This window comes from Oryctolagus cuniculus, chromosome 17, assembly GCF_964237555.1.
Source record: "Oryctolagus cuniculus chromosome 17, mOryCun1.1, whole genome shotgun sequence".
Lineage (NCBI taxonomy): Eukaryota > Metazoa > Chordata > Mammalia > Lagomorpha > Leporidae > Oryctolagus > Oryctolagus cuniculus.
In genome coordinates, this window is record NC_091448.1 from 31,857,466 (window position 1) to 31,875,436 (window position 17,971).

Sequence of the window (17,971 nt, forward strand, 5' to 3'; positions counted from 1 at the left end):
TAAATCAACAACGGGAGTCACTGTACACCTGCTCCCCATGTAGGACCTCTGTCCTTAATGTGTTGTACTATGCGAATCAATGGTAAAACTACTACTCAAACAGTACTCTATACTTTGTGAGTCTGTGTGGGTGCAGTCTGTTGAAATCTTTAATTAGTATGTACTAAGTTTATCTTCTGTATATAAAGTGAATTGAAAATGAATCGTGATGAAGAATGGGATGGGAGAGGGAGTAGGAGATGGGATGATTGTGGGTGGGAGGGAGGTTTTGGGGGGAAAAGCTACTATAATTCAAAAGTTGTACTTTGGAAATTTATATTTATTAAATACAAGTGGAAAAAGAGGATGAATATAAAGCATCCCTGTCATTAAAGGCCTTCCACCTTCTCAGCCTTCCAGATTTACTCTTGGAATTCTGACCCTCTCACTGTCTTTTGAAGCAGAATTTATCTTCTATACCATCTATGCAAGGCCTAGGCTAACTTTGCATTTACAAATACTCATTAATACATTCTGCTAAACAAAAGGAGTGCTCTGCAGGATCTCTCACCCTTTAGCTGAACAAAATAATTGGCAGAGTTCTTTGAAATTCCACTATGTGATGTTGAGGGAAAAAACGGAGCAGTCATTGGGACCCTCCAGAGACATTTGGCAGCTCTGGGAGACATTTTTGGTTATCACACCAGGGAGGAGATAATACTCTATCCACATAGTGAGTAGAGGCCAGGGATACTGCTGAACATCCTACCATGCTCGGAACACAGGCTCAGGCCTCAAATGTCAGTGGTGTGCCAGTGTTGGAAAACTGATAGAAAAACCTATTTTCCCACTGATAGAATTAAGTGTATCTTCCCCATGGAAGATGAAGAAGCTATCTGATAGTTCAGACTTAGAAATTTGTTTTACCATGTCATGTTTGTTGAAAAATTATTCATAGCTGCATTTCCTCAGTTGAGGGGCTAAGGGTATACAACTCCTGAAATGAGGTCTGTTTTCCTGAGGAATGATTACATGGTCTCTGGATTCGTAGCACCACCATTACTTCCAGTAAATTTATTTGTTAGGATTTTAATATCCCAAAGGCTCCTTGAAATCAACATGTCTAAAACTGCTTTGGCTACAGCTTCAGCGCAGACCATCACCCCACCTCAGTGGAATTCTACCTCCTAGCAAGTCGTCCAATCCAAATCCATTCCCCTTTCACATTGCCCCTGACTATTTTACCTACTCTATCACCAAGAGTTAGAAGTCATCTGATCCCCATCTGACCCCCAATCCATACCCTATCAGTGGTCACTTGTCTTATAGCCTTTCTCCTTAGCTTGCTCCTCTCTCCCTCCCTCCCCCCAACCCTCTCAGACATCTAGGTTAGTTCACTAACTTCCTGATTACTCATCCTTTCTCCTTAATGACCTCACTGCAATCCGCTTTTACACAAATGCATTTATACCACTGCCCTGTTTTAGAAACCTGTGAATATCTTCCTTGGCTTTCAGAATAATGATCAACCCTTTGGCTTGCTGAGATGGTCTAACCCATGCTTCTCTACCCCATCCCTCCTCACTCTTCCATGTGGAGTTCCTGAGTCTAGCTAACTGAAATGCTGCGTGTTACCTTGGCACAGGTCGTGTCTTGGGGCTTTGGCAGATGCCACTCGTTGCAGGGACTGCTCATCCCTGCCTCTTGTTCTGTTCCACACCCACTCCTTGTAAAATCTTAGCTCCAGTGTCACTGTTCTCAGAGGCCTTCCCCAGGATCGCCCAGGTCGTCATTCTCAAAACACTTGGCAAGAAGTTCTTTGGCCATGTAAATTTGAGATATACTCCCTCCCTGGAATTTGTAATACATCTTCTAATATTAAAAGTTCTGAGTGAGGCCAGCATTGTGATACAGGAGGTTAAGCTATCACCTTTGACACAGGCATCCTATATCAGAGCATGGGTTCAAGTCTCGCCTGCTCCACTCCCAATCCAGGTCCCTGCTAATGCACCTGTGAAAGCAGTGAGAGATGGTCCAAGTACTTGAGCTCTGACATCTACGTGGGAGCCCTGGTGGAGTTCCAGTTCCTAGCTTTGGCCTGACCATCGCAGCCATTTGGGAATTAAACCAGTGAATGGAAGAGCTCCCTGTCTCTGTCTCTCCCTCTCTATCACTTTGTCTTTCAAATAAACAAAATCTTTTTAAAAATAAAAAAGTTCTGAGAAAAGTTACAGTAGAAAGACCTGTATTTAATTAGCTTTGACCCAGTATTTCTCAAACTTGGACATTTAACTTCTTTCCACAAACTCATAAAGGCTTAATACTTCATGATCGTTCTTCTTTGGGGAAAAAAAATGCCTTAATCTGATTTAAGAAAACTATCTTTGCTTCTATAATGCTCCAGTGTAGCTCTATTAGAGAACAGATAGATGTTCCCTAACTTACCATGATTCAATGTAAGACTTTTGATTTTACAGTAATGTCAAAGGGATGTGCATTCATCAGAAACTGTAGTTTGAATTTTAAACTTTTACTTTTTTCTGGAATATCAACATGAAGTATAATTCCCTCAAGATGCTTGGAAGGTGGCATGCCATAGCTCCTCAACAGCCACAGGATAACAAGGGTTAAAACTGATACTCTAGTGCTAAAATAGGATGTTGCTAGGCTAGGTATGTTAAATGCATTTTTAAAAAATCTTTTCATTTTCATTATTTTTAACAGATTAATATGATTTGTAGATACAAGTCTAAGAACATAATGATATTCCCCTCCTCCTTCCCTCCCAACCTCCTTCCTTCTTTCTTTCTGTCTTCTTTTTTTTCAGTTTTTGAGATAAGCTATTTTAAATTTACATTACAGTAAAAAGGCTTAATACTTCACTGGATAATACAAGTAAAAAGCAAAATGACCCTAGTTTAGTGGGAATATAGACAATGGCTATAAATAATAATTGAATATATAAATGATCATTTCAATCAGTTTCAAACGAAACCAATGACAGTGTAACATCTAGTAATTTCTTGTGTGGTTACAAGATAATAATTAAGTTCGTTTAGACTTTAAGCCATTTCCTCTCAACAGTTTATGCACAGGAATAATTTTATGCAAATTTCAATGCAAATAATTACACATTACATTTTTTGTACTCTATTGGCTATTAAACATGGAAAAATATGCTATTTTTCTTTTGGGGACTGGCTATTTCACTATATATGATGGTTTCCAGTTGCTTCCATTTTGTTGCAAAAGACAGGATTTCTTTCTTTTTTACAGATGAATAATATTCCTTAGTGTATAATACCACTTTCCTTAATACAGTCCATGAACATGGAATATTCTTCCATTTTTTGCCTCCTTTTATTTATTTCTTTAATGTTTTGTAATTTTCATTGTAGAGATTTTTTATCTCCTTGGTTAAATTCATTACAAGGTATTTACATTTTTTGTAGCTATTGTTAGTGGTACTGTTCTTTTAAGTTCTTTCTGAGCCATGGTATTGTTTATGTATACAAAGGCTGCTGAATTTGTTTTTGTTTTTTTTTAAGATTATGTGTTTATTTGAAAGGCTGAGTTAGAGAGAAGGAAAGACAGAGAAGAGAGGGAGATCTTTGTACTAATTCCTGGTGATTCCTTTTTTTCCTCTGGTATCCATTGCTATATCTCCTTTTTCATCTCAGATTTCATTGATTTTGTTCCCCCTCTCCCACTCTTTTTGTTTTGTTAGTTGGGCCAATGATGTATCAGTTTTGTTTATTTTTTCAAAAAATCAGCTCTTTATTTCACTGATCTTTTGTATTGTTTTTGTAGGTCCTTGAGATGCATTGATAGCTCATTTATTTTATGCCTTCCAATTTCTTGATGTAGGCACAAGTTGCAATAAACTTCCCTCTTAACACCGCTTTTGCTGTATCTCATAAGTTTTGATATGTTATATTCATTCATTTCTAGAAATTTTTTCATTTCCCTTTTGATTTCTTCTGTGACCTGCTGGAGCATGTTGTTCAGTCTCCATGTGTTTGCCAGTTTCATTTCATTGTGGTCAGAAAAGATACCTGGTATGATTTCATTTTTTTTTTTAATTTGCTGAGACTTGCTTTATGGCCTATCATATTGTCTATTCTAGAGAAAGTTCAATACATTGGTTTAAAGAATGTGTATTCTTCAACTGTGGGATGAAATGTTCTGTAGATATCAGTTAGGTCCATTTGATCCATAGCATAGGTTAGCTTTGTTGTTTCTTTATTGATTTTCTGTCTAGTTGATCTGTTCATTGTTTTTTAATCCATTCAGCCAGTCTGTATCTGTATCTTTTTTTTTTTATTTTTTTATTTTTTGACAGGCAGAGTGGACAGTGAGAGAGAGAGACAGAGAGAAAGGTCTTCCTTTGCTGTTGGTTCACCCTCCAATGGCCGCCGCAGCCAGCGCGCTGTGGCCGGCGCACCGCGCTGATCTGATGGCAGGAGCCAGGAGCCAGGTGCTTTTCCTGGTCTCCCATGGGGTGCAGGGCCCAAGCACCTGGGCCATCCTCCACTGCACTCCCGGGCCACAGCAGAGAGCTGGCCTGGAAGAGGGGCAACCGGGACAGAATCCGGCGCCCCAACCGGGACTAGAACCCCGTGTGCCGGCGGCGCCGCAAGGCGGAGGATTAGCCTAGTGAGCCGCGGCGCCGGCTCAGTCTGTATCTTTTAATTGGAGAATCCAGACCATTTACATTCAAGATACTATTCATATGTGATGACTTCACTCTCCCATTTTTCCATAAATATTCCTGTTGTTTGCTTTGGATTTCCTTTGTACTTTTACTATGAGATTTTCTGCCTTCACATTCTTTCATAATGATGACTATCTGTGTTTATGTAGCTGGATCCTTAAGGCTGGATGAGTGGTGACAAATTCTTTCAATTTCTGTTTGTTATTGAAAGTGTTTTTCATGTTCATTCATAAAAGAGAGCTTTGCAGGGTACAATATTCTGGGTAGACAGGTGTTTTTTTTTTTTTTTTATAATTTAAGACTTGGACTATGTCTCTGTGTTCTCTCCTAGCCTATACAGTTTCGGATGAGAAATCAGCTGTTAATCTAATTGGAGTTCCTCTGAAGGCAATCCTGCATTTCTCTCCAGCACATTTTAAAATCTTTAAGTGTTGTTCTTGGAAGTTTGACTACAATATATCAAATAATTTTCTTGTTCTTGTTCTTCTCTTTTGTGACTGAGATATTTCCAAATATTTGCCTTCTTCCTTTGATATGCTTTCTTCTGCCTTACCAAGTCTGCTTCCTTTGGTATTTTTTTAACCTGACTTATTGAATTCTTAATTTCTAGTATTTCATTTTGATTTCCCCTCAAAATCTCTATTTCACAGGAAAAGTTTTCATCTATGTCATGCATGGATTTCTTTAACTCATGAATTTGCTTCTCACTGCTTCTGAGTGATCCTGTGATCATTCTTTCGAACTCTTTTTCAGGCGTTTCATCAGTCTCTTCACCTTCACATTCCAATAGTGAAGTGGTATGTTCCTTTGGAGGAGTCATGTTGTCTTCTTTGTTGTTGTTTCTTGAATTTCTGCATTTATTTTTAGGCATTTGAGGAAATACCTGTTGGTTTTTTTCCTCTGATGGCTTTTATCTTTGAACTGTGCCTCTGTGGCTTAGTGGAGTTTTTGCTCCTTCATTGAATACCTGGAAGTATGTGCTGGGTGTGACTAAGGAGCTCTGGTCAGTGCTCAAGAATGGGGCGAGAATCCAAAGTGACACCCAAGTTGCACGTGGTGGATTTCCTCTACTGTCAGCAGAGGGGAAGGTATGATCACTCCTGCTGGCATAATCACAACCTCACCTCCTATCTTCCAAGGTCATCAATGCCTGGGATTAGCCCACATTGTTACAACCTTCATACTTGCTGGTATGTGAAACACACAAAGAATCTATACAGTCTTGTGTGAGCATGGAACCCTCTGCGATGACTTACCCCATACAGTCAGGGAGCTCTGAGCCTCTGACACCAGACACAGCAATTGCCCAGAGACCCAGCTACACCTCACACCCTATTATGCAGTACTAGGGTTCCCACAGTCACAGTGCACAAGGGTCCCACAGTCACAGGTTTCAGAGGATTCCCCTCTCTGCCCAGCAAGGCTCCCAGGTACATGAAGATAGCAGAGGCATTTCCAGAGTCAGCTGCCTTGCCAGTTTGAGTACCAGATCCTGTGGCGGGTTGAGAGGATGAGGGCACCTTACATTCCTAAGCGGGTGCCTATCCCCCTTTCAACCCTCCCAGCAAGGCTCAAAGTCAGTGGGAAGCACCAATTTTCCCTCTGCTAAAATCCCCTGGTCATGCATGTGAGAGCTGCTACACTCTCCCCTGTCAGCATGAGGTCTTCTCACCAGCTGCCACGTGCCCTTGTTGGGGGTTGGGGAGAACGAAATGTGCCTTTCCTTTGCAGGTGGGTACCCTGCCTCCCCTCTATGGCTGTAGGCCAGAGTCTAAGACAGTGTGGTCCACAAGGCTCTCCCTCAAGTAATATCACCAGTAGGGTGGGCTGCTGCCATCTGCCCTCACCTCACACTCAGAACCTGGCTTCTCTTCCTGCCTCTGGCTGCGGGAGTCACGGGCGGGGTCCCTGCTCACTGCTCCACAGCATTCCTCTTCTTTCTGTAGAATTTCCACTGCAAACTTCGCTCCAAATCCCTTCCCTGAAAATGTGCTTCCCCTGCTTTTTTCCCCCTATATCTTCCCCTGGTCAGAATCAGCACATCTTTTCACTATTCAGCTGTCTTAGAATCTGCCCACTAAATGTATTTTCAATCCATGCTATTTTCAATATACAGTGGTAACCTCGCTGTAAGTCAGATAGCATCTGCACTTACCATATCTCACCATAATGATGGAATCACTTTCTACTTACTGTCTCATGCAATAATATGACCTCAAACGCCTTGGTGATCAAATAATCACCCTATGTTCCTCATTTCTAACACCTAGAGTGCATTTTAAAATCTGATATACATATTTAATAAATGCATTATTGACCAAGAATTACCATATCATTTTTTGCTATTCATAATTAGTGTATTATTTAGTGGGTACCATAAAATGGTTTTGCCAAAATATCTTCCTATTCAAGATAGAATACAATTTATAGTGTTGACATAGTAAAGAATGCCATACTAACTAAATTTCTAAATGTCTTTGTCCTAATGCTGACAGTCTGTTTGGTATGACCTGTTAACTTGACATTGACATGGAAATTTCTTTCTTTGTTTTGGGAGTCATTTTTTTTTTTTTTTAATTTTTGCTGTTTTGTGCTTTGCATTTGAGAAGACTCACTTGTAATTTATTTAGGATCATTCTGTACCCCAGTGATAATCAGTACAAACTGTCAGAGTCTTAGTAGGCTTTTAGTCACCCCCCCAGAAACCTTGTATTTAAGGTACATAAACTTCATACATTTCATAAATACAATTTTAGGAACATAGTGATTCTTCCCACATACCCTTCCTCCCACTATTTTTCCTCCTCCCTATCCTATTCTCATTCTTAATTTTTTACTAAGATATTTAAATTAACTTTATACACCTAAGATTAACTCTATAGTAAGTAAAGAGTTCAACAAAGAGTATGAAAAAAAGAAAAAAAAAAAAAAACAAAACTGTTCCTCAACAGTTGAGACGAAGGCCGTTCAAAGTCACCACATCTCAAAGCATCAATTTCACTTCTATAGATCACCTTCTGGTGCTCTCTTAGTTACCATAGATCAGGAAGAACATGTGGCATTTTTCCTATTGGGACTGGCTTATTTTATAAGTATGATGTTTTCCAGTTTCATCCATTTTGTTGCAAATGACAGGATTTCATTTTTTTCCTGCTCTGTAGTATTCTATAGTGTACATATTAAGCTCAAATACAGCATGACCGTAAGAGGCACTAGCATGAAATGTTAGAAATCTATATTCTAGTTCAAATCCCTTGGTAGATGAGTTGGAGGTTGTTGTGTAATTTCACTGAGCCCTGGTTTCTCCCCTGGGATGCAGGAAGGCCTGATCTCTGTCGTCAGTGGGGGACATGAGGATCCTGTGAGATGATCAATATGAAAACTGTACAAGGTTGAAAGCTTCCCACAGGTACTCCCAATCCAAAGGCAAGTCCCTCAAAGTTGGAGCCAGTTACTTAATGATCACCCTCATGTCTAATACAATACTTGGGGAAAGAAGACACGCGTAAATATTGAACTAACTAATGTAGATAATAAAAGTAAAGCACAAACCCTCAGGCTATATCAACACAATGGGAACAAAAATAAAACACATTTAAATGTGTGTGTGTGTGTGTGTGTAATACATCTGCATGTTTATAGAACCTGTTGATGTAAAGCATGAAGCTGATGAAAGATAGCCAAGTTATGAGATTTTTATGAGGAAAATTAAAAGCAACTAAAGGCAATAAAATGTACACTGGGAGTTGTTGGAGAGTTAAGTAGGAGCTTATGTGATACAGGGCAGTAAATTCATGTAGTTTTTTTTATACAGTTCAGTGGCAACCAGATATAAGTGTTCATCAAGAACAAATCTTCAGGGTTGAAAGTACATTCAAATATTCTTGCAGCCAAGTGAGACGTACAGAAGTCTGAGTTTAATTTGAACAGGCTGGAAACATGGATGGAGGTTATATGAGGGCACACTTGTTACCATCTCTCTCCCAGCCCTCTGCAGGGACAAAGCGATTATGAACACAGCTGTCTGCAGCTGGGTGAAGCTTGGCCTGCATTTATTTGCATTCCCCAATACCCCGACTTTCAGGTTCTTGCAGACTGTGCAGGTTCAGCCAGGGGTACAGGGTTTCTGGGTACCACTGTTTACAAGGCTGGGGAAGGCCTTGGTCTCTGAAGCCTGGAGGATGTCTGCCTCTCAGGAAACAGAACAGAAGGCTCTTTCTCCTCAGCCCAAGGGGCCCACAGCACGGCTACTCCAAAGTGTGGTTTGTGGACCAGCAGCTTTTCTCACCTAGGAACTCATGAAAAATGCTGAATTCTAGTCCCCACCCCAGACCCCCTGAATCAGAATCTGATTTTTAACAAGATCCCTGGAGATCCATGGGCACATTCAAGTGTAAAAAGCAGTGCCTACTTTGTGTGCGTAGCTTGGGAGGAGCCTGTGCTGTTGAGTTTTTTTCAGCTAGAATCCACATTTGCCAGAGAATCCTCAGAACTTGGGTGCCTCCAGCACACCAGTCAAGGGGTCCTGGCCTACCAACCTGTTCAGCAGGAAAACAATCCTCCTCTGGCTCTCCCCACTTACACACCCGCTGCTACTTAGGAGACCCCAACATCCTGTCTGAGTCCTTGCTGAAGACCCACCTCCTTTTCATGGGTCAGAAAGATCAGGATGTGTGAAGTAATACCAGGGGCAGAAAATGCACAAAGCCTTAAAAATGACTCAACAATTTCAGGAAAGAGAAAAAAAAAAAAAAAAAAAAAAAAAAAAAAAAAACCATAATCAGAACCAACAGGGCTCTGTAAGGTAGCCTAAAGGAAGAACTCAAAAAGAAAATAGTAATTCCTACGGACATCAGGGAAATAATTACAAAGGAATACTTTGTGATCAAGAAAGAGTTCTTGGAACTCAGAAACAGCACTGAATAATGAATAAAGTATCTTGACGTTCAGACACAAGATTATCACACAGAAGAAAAACTCAAAAGAAAGATGAAGAAACTGTGTTTCAAGTGAAAAATATCTATTGGGGGTGGGTGTCCTATTGTTGGTAGATGGTGAACAGATTCAAATTTCTTGAAAAGCAATCTAGACTCTCCTCGTAATGTTAAACTGCATATGCCCTGTTACAAATTACTCATAATTCTAAGAACTACTCTACAGTGTAAAACTCTGAGGCAAAAAGCAAACGTTCATAATGCTTAGTAGTTACAAGCTCATTGTAATGGCACAAAATCACAAGCAACCTAAATGATCATCAATATGGGATTGATTAAAATAAATTAGGACATGTCCATAAATGGATTCCTATTTAGCCACTAAAAAGAGTGAGTAGATCTATATATATTGACTTGGAATGTGTGTCCACAAAAACACCATTAAAGAGAATAAAAGCATATTATAGAAAATTATATAGCATGACCTTGTTTTGTTGAGAAAACTTTAACGATACTCGTGTGTATGTATAAAGCCTTATGTATGTATTCATGCTTTCATAAGCATAAGAATCAATTTAGAATGATACCCTCACACACTGTTGATAGTAATTACTTTTGGGAAATGGGACTGGGGCATTGGGCAAGGCATTCACTTCTTTGTATACTTAAATAAATCTGTGTGGTTCTGAGCTCTTTCACTTCATTTTAGTGTTTTTTGTATTTTCTCAATTTTCTGTAATGAAATTGCTTATTTAAATTAAAAATATTTTAACTGTTAGAAACCTAGCAGGAAATCAAAACACAAGAGACCATTTATATGTAAACATAGTAATGCCGTGGAATGGTTCACTGAGGTCTCAGCAAAGGCATAGAGTAGAGGCTAGGAGAAAAAAAAAGAGAAGAAAGTAAAATTCCAGTACTGTAAAAGAAGCCACTGGAAATGCTTATAAAATTCTTAAAATACCAGCAGCAGTATGGGTGAGACTAAAATGAGTGTTATTAATTATGTAAACCGATCTGATGTGATTTTTAAGGGTAGAGCCCACTGTGATCAAATCAGATCCCAAAGTCAGGTACAGAGGATGCTGGTGATGCCGTTGCTCCTCTTAGAATTGTGTCAGGGACCAGTTCAGAATATTTGGATCCAAATGGAAAGTGCTTCTCTATGTACAATTCTCTTTGTACAAGCCCTCACAATTCTTTGAAAAAGCCACTATTATGATTTCCAGCCATCTCAGACCATTGAATCAATCTCCCAAAGTCATACTATTATAACAAGAGTGACAGAGTTCACTGAACCACCTGCCCTGATATCCAGATTGGTTTGAGTGGCATGGCAACGTATTTCTGTAGACACCACGGCCCTAGGACTCAGTCTTGGAGTTGGCCTGAAACCACTTGAGTCTCAGAATAAAAATAAGTCAAATTTTTTATTTGAACTAAATAAAAGCCAATAATAACTAACATATGTTAAACACTTGGAATGGGCAAGGTGTCTGACAAGTGCTTTGTATGCATTTTATCCTCCAGTAAGCATAATACTCTTTTTAAAAACTTTTAAAAAATTATTATGTATTTATTTGACAGGTAGAGTTATAGACAGTGAGAGAGAGAGACAGAGAGAAAGGTCTTCCTTTCATTGGTTCACCCCCCACATGGCTGCCACAGCCGGCGCTGCGCCGATCCAAGGCCAGGAGCCAGGTGCTTTCTCCTGGTCTCCCATGCGGGTGCAGGGGCCCAAGCACTTGGGCCATCCTCCACTGCCCTCCCGGGCCACAGCAGAGAGCTGGACTGGAAGAGGAGCAACCGGGACTAGAACTAGTGCCCATATGGGATGCGGGTGCTGCAGGTGGAGGATTAACCAGGTGAGCCATGGCGCCGCCCCACATAATACTCTTAAGAAAGGTACACTGCCTCTCTGATTTTCATTTTATAGAGGAAGACATTTAGACTTAAAGATGTTAAATAATGCTAGAGGTTGTGCGGGGACTGAGGCTGAAACTCTTGGCCCTCAGCTATCATTGCCTCTGCCCCCAGAGTGGGAACCATGGGTGTAGCCCTTCAGTGCGCAGCATCAGATCTGTCTGCTTTCGGCATACAGTCTTGGCTTTTAAGCAACGTTTGATCAATGTAAAGAGGTCCACAATTCAGAAATTATTATCCCTGATAATTAGCAGAGTCTAGCTTAAATAATACTTTTTATCAATTCATTCTTAAGTTGATATCTCAGGTAATTTAAGACTAGTTATCAGAACCCCTGGGAATAAGTGGAATAAAATATAGGTATTTCTACTGTAATATTAAGCAAATAAGTAAAATTAACATAAAATAGAACTGGTTCAACATTAAGTGTAGGAAGTGGAATCTACTTCATTTCAAAATTCATAATCCTGGACATACAGAAATTATGTCATGGTATATCACAAAGAAGAATACATGTAAAGGACATTAGACTCCATATGTTACAACCTACAAACAATCATATTCACGCTGATGCAATGTTTTATAAATTATATATTTAAATAGCTGATAATTCAAATCAGATACTTGAATCAACCCAGAGCATTCAGCAATTAATTAGTGGTTTTATTTTGTAATGAGTGTCAAGTATAGGTTACAGTTGGCAACCACACCAAATCAGGTACAGGAGCCAAGGTGAGAGGTTGAGACAGGTGAGTGGTTTGGAGAACCCCTGGATAAGAGCATACATAGACAGATCTGCAGATCAATGGACTCACTTCAGTCCAAATAAGCGGATTTTGGCAAAGGAACAAAAGAAGATATCCAAGGGCTTTGGGTGAGGTCTGTTCCTGGTTGATCCTGCTGATGGATCAAGCACTTGGGCTTCCATAATCTGAACTTGGTAATTCACTGGATTTGGCATCTTGTAGGGATTCGCAAGGCACTAGATGGGCATGATACTAGGCACAGAGCCAACACGGACCTCACATGTACTACTGAGGTGGGAGCAAAGTGGTTAGACTCCCCTAATTAAAGTTCCCTGTGACTGATAGAAGAACCCCATCCATAATCCCTTAAAGACTCTTACATGGTAGAAGGAAGCATGGACTGTGAAAAACTGTGTGTAAATTATTGCAGATGATGCTTTTCAATCCCTTAAAGGGGCTGTTTCTCCTGCCCAGAGCCGATGCCCTTCCTGTTGTCCCCTCACTTGATGTGATGTGGTCCTACTCTGGAATAACAATAGTATCTCCAGGGTGTGTTGAGGAATAAGCTAATCAATACATGTGAAAGCTCTTTAAACAGTTCCTCATACATTAAGCACTCAGAGTTGTTAGCTGTTTTATATATGAATTTTTGCTGGATATTAATGGTAGTGCTTCCCTCAAGTTAAACTTTCTCTCTGTCTGGATCCGACTGTCAGATTCTCACTGGTCATTGTTGTAATTCTGCATTATACTGTGATGTGATCCCTCCAGATTATCTAGTTGTCTCTACAATCAGACAGATATTGATCATGAGGGTTAAGGGATGGATTATTAGGGCCTAGCACAGGATCTTTCAAACCATAGGCACTCAGCACTCAGCAAATGAGAGTTAGTTAATTACTTTAAGATCTGTGTCTTTTAATCATATTTTTCTATTATGGAGATGAGCTTAATCAAGTTTTTATGTAGCTCTATGACCTGTAAAACTGCACCACAATTTCTTAACTACTTGATTCATTTTGTACCTGCCCAAAAATAATGGGTACCATTGCATTGGATAGCTACATAACACAGTCTCAAGGACACCTCTGAATAGCTTTTGAAGTAGTCAATGATATTGCTATGAAATTTGACCAAATGAAGAGCTCTTGCCCAATGAATCTGTGAAGTAATAGAAAATGTTATTTATTAATGCTTCTGTGGTTAAAGCTACTAACTGAGGCAGTTGTCAAAACATTTCTCAGTAGGTGAGAGTGTTCTAAATTTGTTTCCTAGCAACAAACAATTTCAGAAGAGTTGTATGTATTTTTTGTTTGGAGGAGTGACAGATGGGTATAATGTGTATGTCAGGACGTGGTCACAGCAGTGCTCCCCATTCCTTCCCGCTGGTGACGCATGCAGCATCCTGTTGGATCACAGCATTATAACAAGTGTCCACCTGTATTAAGAGGAATCATCCCTATTCTTCATACACCCAGCAGTTTCATAGTTTAACAACTGGTCAGTCTACAAGCCCATGGCTAGTACATGAAGAATCGGTGACTTGCTAAAACATGTGGAGATTGGCCAAAGGGGATGTTGATTGAATTATATCAAGTAGTTGAAAGGTTGAAGGTTGGTGAAATACAGAACAAGAGAGAGGTCTGCAAGGATGGTATAACCTCAGTTGCCAAGAGTGGAAACTTTTCCAGTTAGACTCTCTCTATAGCCATCCTTGCTTCCACTTCCTGGATTCATCACATGTTCTTAATTTGGTTTTCCAACTTGGCCTTCTGATAATAACAGTAACAACACCAGGTAGAATTTACCAGCTCCCTTTTATGAAGACTATTTTATGCAACTACCTTACTTGTAATATTTTATTTAGCCCTCACAATTCTTTGAAAAAGTCACTGATACTATTTCCAGTGATCTCAGACCATTGAATCAATCTCCCAAAGTCATACTATTATAGCAAGAGTGACAGAGTTCACTGAACCACCTACCCTGATACCCAGATTGGTTTGAGTGGCATGGCACCGTATTTCTGTAGACACCACAACTCTAGGATGCAGTCTTGGAGTTGGCCAGAAACCACTTGAGTCTCAGAATAAAAATAAGTCCTACCGATCACCGGGACTTCTCTGCTACTCTGGTTAATCCTACTGCCCTGAGAGTACCCCTGTGGATATATATAATCACAATAGATTTTAAAACACAGGTTTGAGGGCAAGCTGAATTTTCTGGGGGCTTCCACACCGAACAAAATTGACTCCGCACACTTGGCAAATTCCTTCCAAGCACAGGCACAGTCCAACTGTTGCTTCCCTTTCATTGCCATCTTGAATAGTGAAACCTGGTGTTGGTTTCCATCCACCCCCAGCGCCTCCCACAAAAGCTTTTTTATTTCTTGGAAAAGCAAGCTGTCCACTTATCCCAATCAGCACAAATTGAGGAAATTATCATTTTTTCAGGGGAGTTTCATTTAATAGAACAATGTGTCAGAACCTGAACTACAAGAACAAGGTACAATGTCAGTATGAACCAGAGCAAAGAGGATGCTGGGAGTCTGAGCCATTGAACTAGGCAACCAGACTCCTCGTATTTCCCTCTCCTGGAGGTGGGAGGCAAAGCGAGCATCAAGTGGTCTTGAATCCAGGGTATTCCGTAGCAGAGAGCTGAGCACGTGGTGAGGTACAGCAGTTGACTTAAAGGTCTACTTTGTGGGATACACTACGTATGCTCCCCAGAAGAGCCTCCCAATAAATGTATTTTAATTTCAGACTTACTTTTTCATGGCTAGTGACGTTACCTCCTGAGGCAGTTCAGTGCCTTCTTTATTTGGAAGTGGTTACTGTTCAATTTTCCTTAACATCCATCTTTTTCTCTCTTTGTTTCAGAGGGTACCCTTTAAAGACAGGCATTTTACTTGCAGCAAAATGTAAGTACATTTCTTCCTTGAAATGGTATCTGCTTCTCAGCTGTAATTCCTACAAACCTCCCTGATGGTTAAGCCTCCCATCTCGCATTGCTGCATTTTTCAAGTCTGGCTCAACAAATGCAGCCACAGTTTGAATATAACATTTCACACCACTGATTTGTGTAACGTCATGGAGCATTTTGGAAACTGTTTGGGGAGCAAGTGAAACTTCATTGTGGCTGTGGCAATATTGCAACTAGATAAAAATAAGGAGGGAAATGAGGCAACATACATTGAGAGTGTGACCTTGGGACCAGACATTGGCATAGTCAGGTTCTCTGAAATGCCTATTTTATTGCTCCTCACCTACATGGTCCTTGCCATGTAGTTGCAGACTTCTCTGGTTTAATAGCATGGTAGTTGGTTACCTTAATAATTCCTTCCTGTGTATACTACATTATGGCCTCTCTGTAAACCAATGTTCTTTCTGGGGTGAATCTCCTGTTTGTTGTCTCTTGGTCGTCCTTGAGTCTATACCAAGTTAAAAATCCCCTCTATTCCAAAAGACCAAATAAAATTACAGTAGGTCCAAACTGAGAGCTCTGAATTAATTAGGATTTTGCCTTGGGAAACAGATGTGAATGATGTGATTAAATTAATAATTAACCTAAAGCAAACACATGGAAGCTTCATTTATATCTGGAATAATTTGATAATGCCTGCATTCAAACACGTAGAGTATAGATTCAGATTCAATAGAAGACCCTTGCTCTTCAAAAGTGGCTCAAAGGGTACTGAATTGTCTGTCGTAACAGGTAAGTGGCAGGATACTGACACTGTTGGGTATGAGGTTGCACCACATTTCATACAGAATTTCCAGTAGAAGGCTGGAAACATTGAACTAGACATTCTTAGACCTTTGAGCACTTAAGGTCTCACTTGAATTATGCATATTATTCATGTTCTTATAAATTCTCTCTTGAAAAAGGAAAAAAAAGACAAAAAAATTCTCTCTTGAACATTCTGTCCCTATGAAAACTATGTATTCAACTGAACTACAAACAAAAAAAAAATGAGTTTCCACTGATTTCCCTGGGTGATGTTTTTTGTTTGCTCTCTAGAATAAATTGATCCCTCTGCTCTACACCAGATATTCAAACATCAGCACAAGAGACAGTCACCCTCAAAATCATCCAAATTTAATGTCAAAGTATTATGTACTCACGGAATGTTTTTTTAAATGTCAAGCTCTGTTGTGTATTGCTTTGGTCTTTATTGTATTATCAAGACACCTGCATGCTATGAATATTTTAAGCAGCATTTACCAATAAAGTCACATTATATTTTATGAGCAGTTCCTCTTTCCGCATGCTATCCTGAAGATACTGTTTATACAATTGTTAACTTTTCACTATTCTTTCTTTTAAACATAGAATGTTGTTTAGGGAAAACTGCCTATGTTTAATTTCCTGCATATTCATATTAGGTTGTTCTCTGTCATATCCTTACTGCTTATTGAGGTTGATTCCTGCTTTAAATGACTTAATGTTAAATACTAAAAAATGGCTCATGTATATTCATATTGAAAATTAGATGAAGGGCAATTTAAGGTAGAATTTATGTCACTTGTATAAACAGATGTATGTAAAAAAAAAAAAAACTATTACCCTAAGATCTCTATCAAATTAGCATTGTGAGCACCCTTTAAATTCCAGATTGAGAAAAAAGTAGGGGTGAGTATTTCATTTTACAGGGCTCACTTTGTAATCACTTTTATTTTCATTTTTTCATGCTTGATAACCTATGTTATTAATAAATACTCTTGGGGTTTATAGCATTCAGACAAATGGATCTACTCAACTCCCCAAGTCTTTGAGCAGCTGGTGGCAGGTTTATCTGACCCATGGAGTCATGCAAATGCATTAAATCACTAGGCAGTTGTGACTTGGGTTCCTTTTTGGCAACTGAACTACATCGGCACCTTTGGAGTTGGCATTATGTCCTAGTAATGGTTATATTATACAACCAATATAACTGGGAAGTGACCTAATTAATGCCCCATTCAGACAAAGCTTAGATCTTGGAGTAGCAGGTCTTCCAAGTAAAGGCCCTAGGACATGTGAAATCCTAACCCCAGGCATGGAGGACAGCCTTCACCAAGCCAGGAAGACATGGCCCCAAAGTGACAGCTCACTGTCATGCCTTCATAACTGGTGTGATTTTGAGAATGTTAGCTAACCCCATGATGTCTAAGTATCTCTGCTATGGGAAGATTGGGAGAAGGGGATGGAAGAAAAATTGTTCTGCCTCTTTCAAAGGGTTATGACAATCACTGAGATAACATTTTAGAAAGATTTTACCATCAAAAAATGATTTCTATCTTTAGGGATCCTTATTCACTCTGGGAGACCATGGGATTCTAGTGGCCAACATAGGCTTTAAAACAAATACCATACAATAGAAGCAAACAAAATTCTATTGGGCCACGTCAGTCCCCTGGAAAGACTTACACCCACATTTTTGTGTTTCTTTTCAAATATGTATATTCTTTAGGACCCCTGCCTCTGGTGGATGAGAATTGTCTTCTGGGTGGTATGGGTGAGAACACTGCCAAAGAAACCTGAATTATCCAGAGGCCTGTAAAATGCACAATTGCTTTTTAAGAGGCATGGTGATATTGTGTGTTCCTTTCGATTTTTGGCAGTAACGACTACGTGCAATTTGTGGTTTTGCAATTTCTCTCTACACAGACAACACCCTGGCTCTCATTCAATGC

At 39.7% G+C, this 17,971-nt stretch overlaps 1 protein-coding gene across 1 annotated transcript in view; it reads left to right on the forward strand.

Annotated features, from left to right (window-relative positions):
- The window catches only part of ANKFN1 (ankyrin repeat and fibronectin type III domain containing 1), a 522,795-nt gene that overhangs the window by 220,481 nt on the left and 284,343 nt on the right, over positions 1 to 17,971 (forward strand). Inside the window, exon 3 of the mRNA XM_051825489.2 lies at positions 15,176 to 15,216. Within this exon, the coding sequence (XP_051681449.2) occupies positions 15,176 to 15,216 (41 nt within the window). The remainder of the gene's footprint in view (positions 1 to 15,175; positions 15,217 to 17,971) is intronic.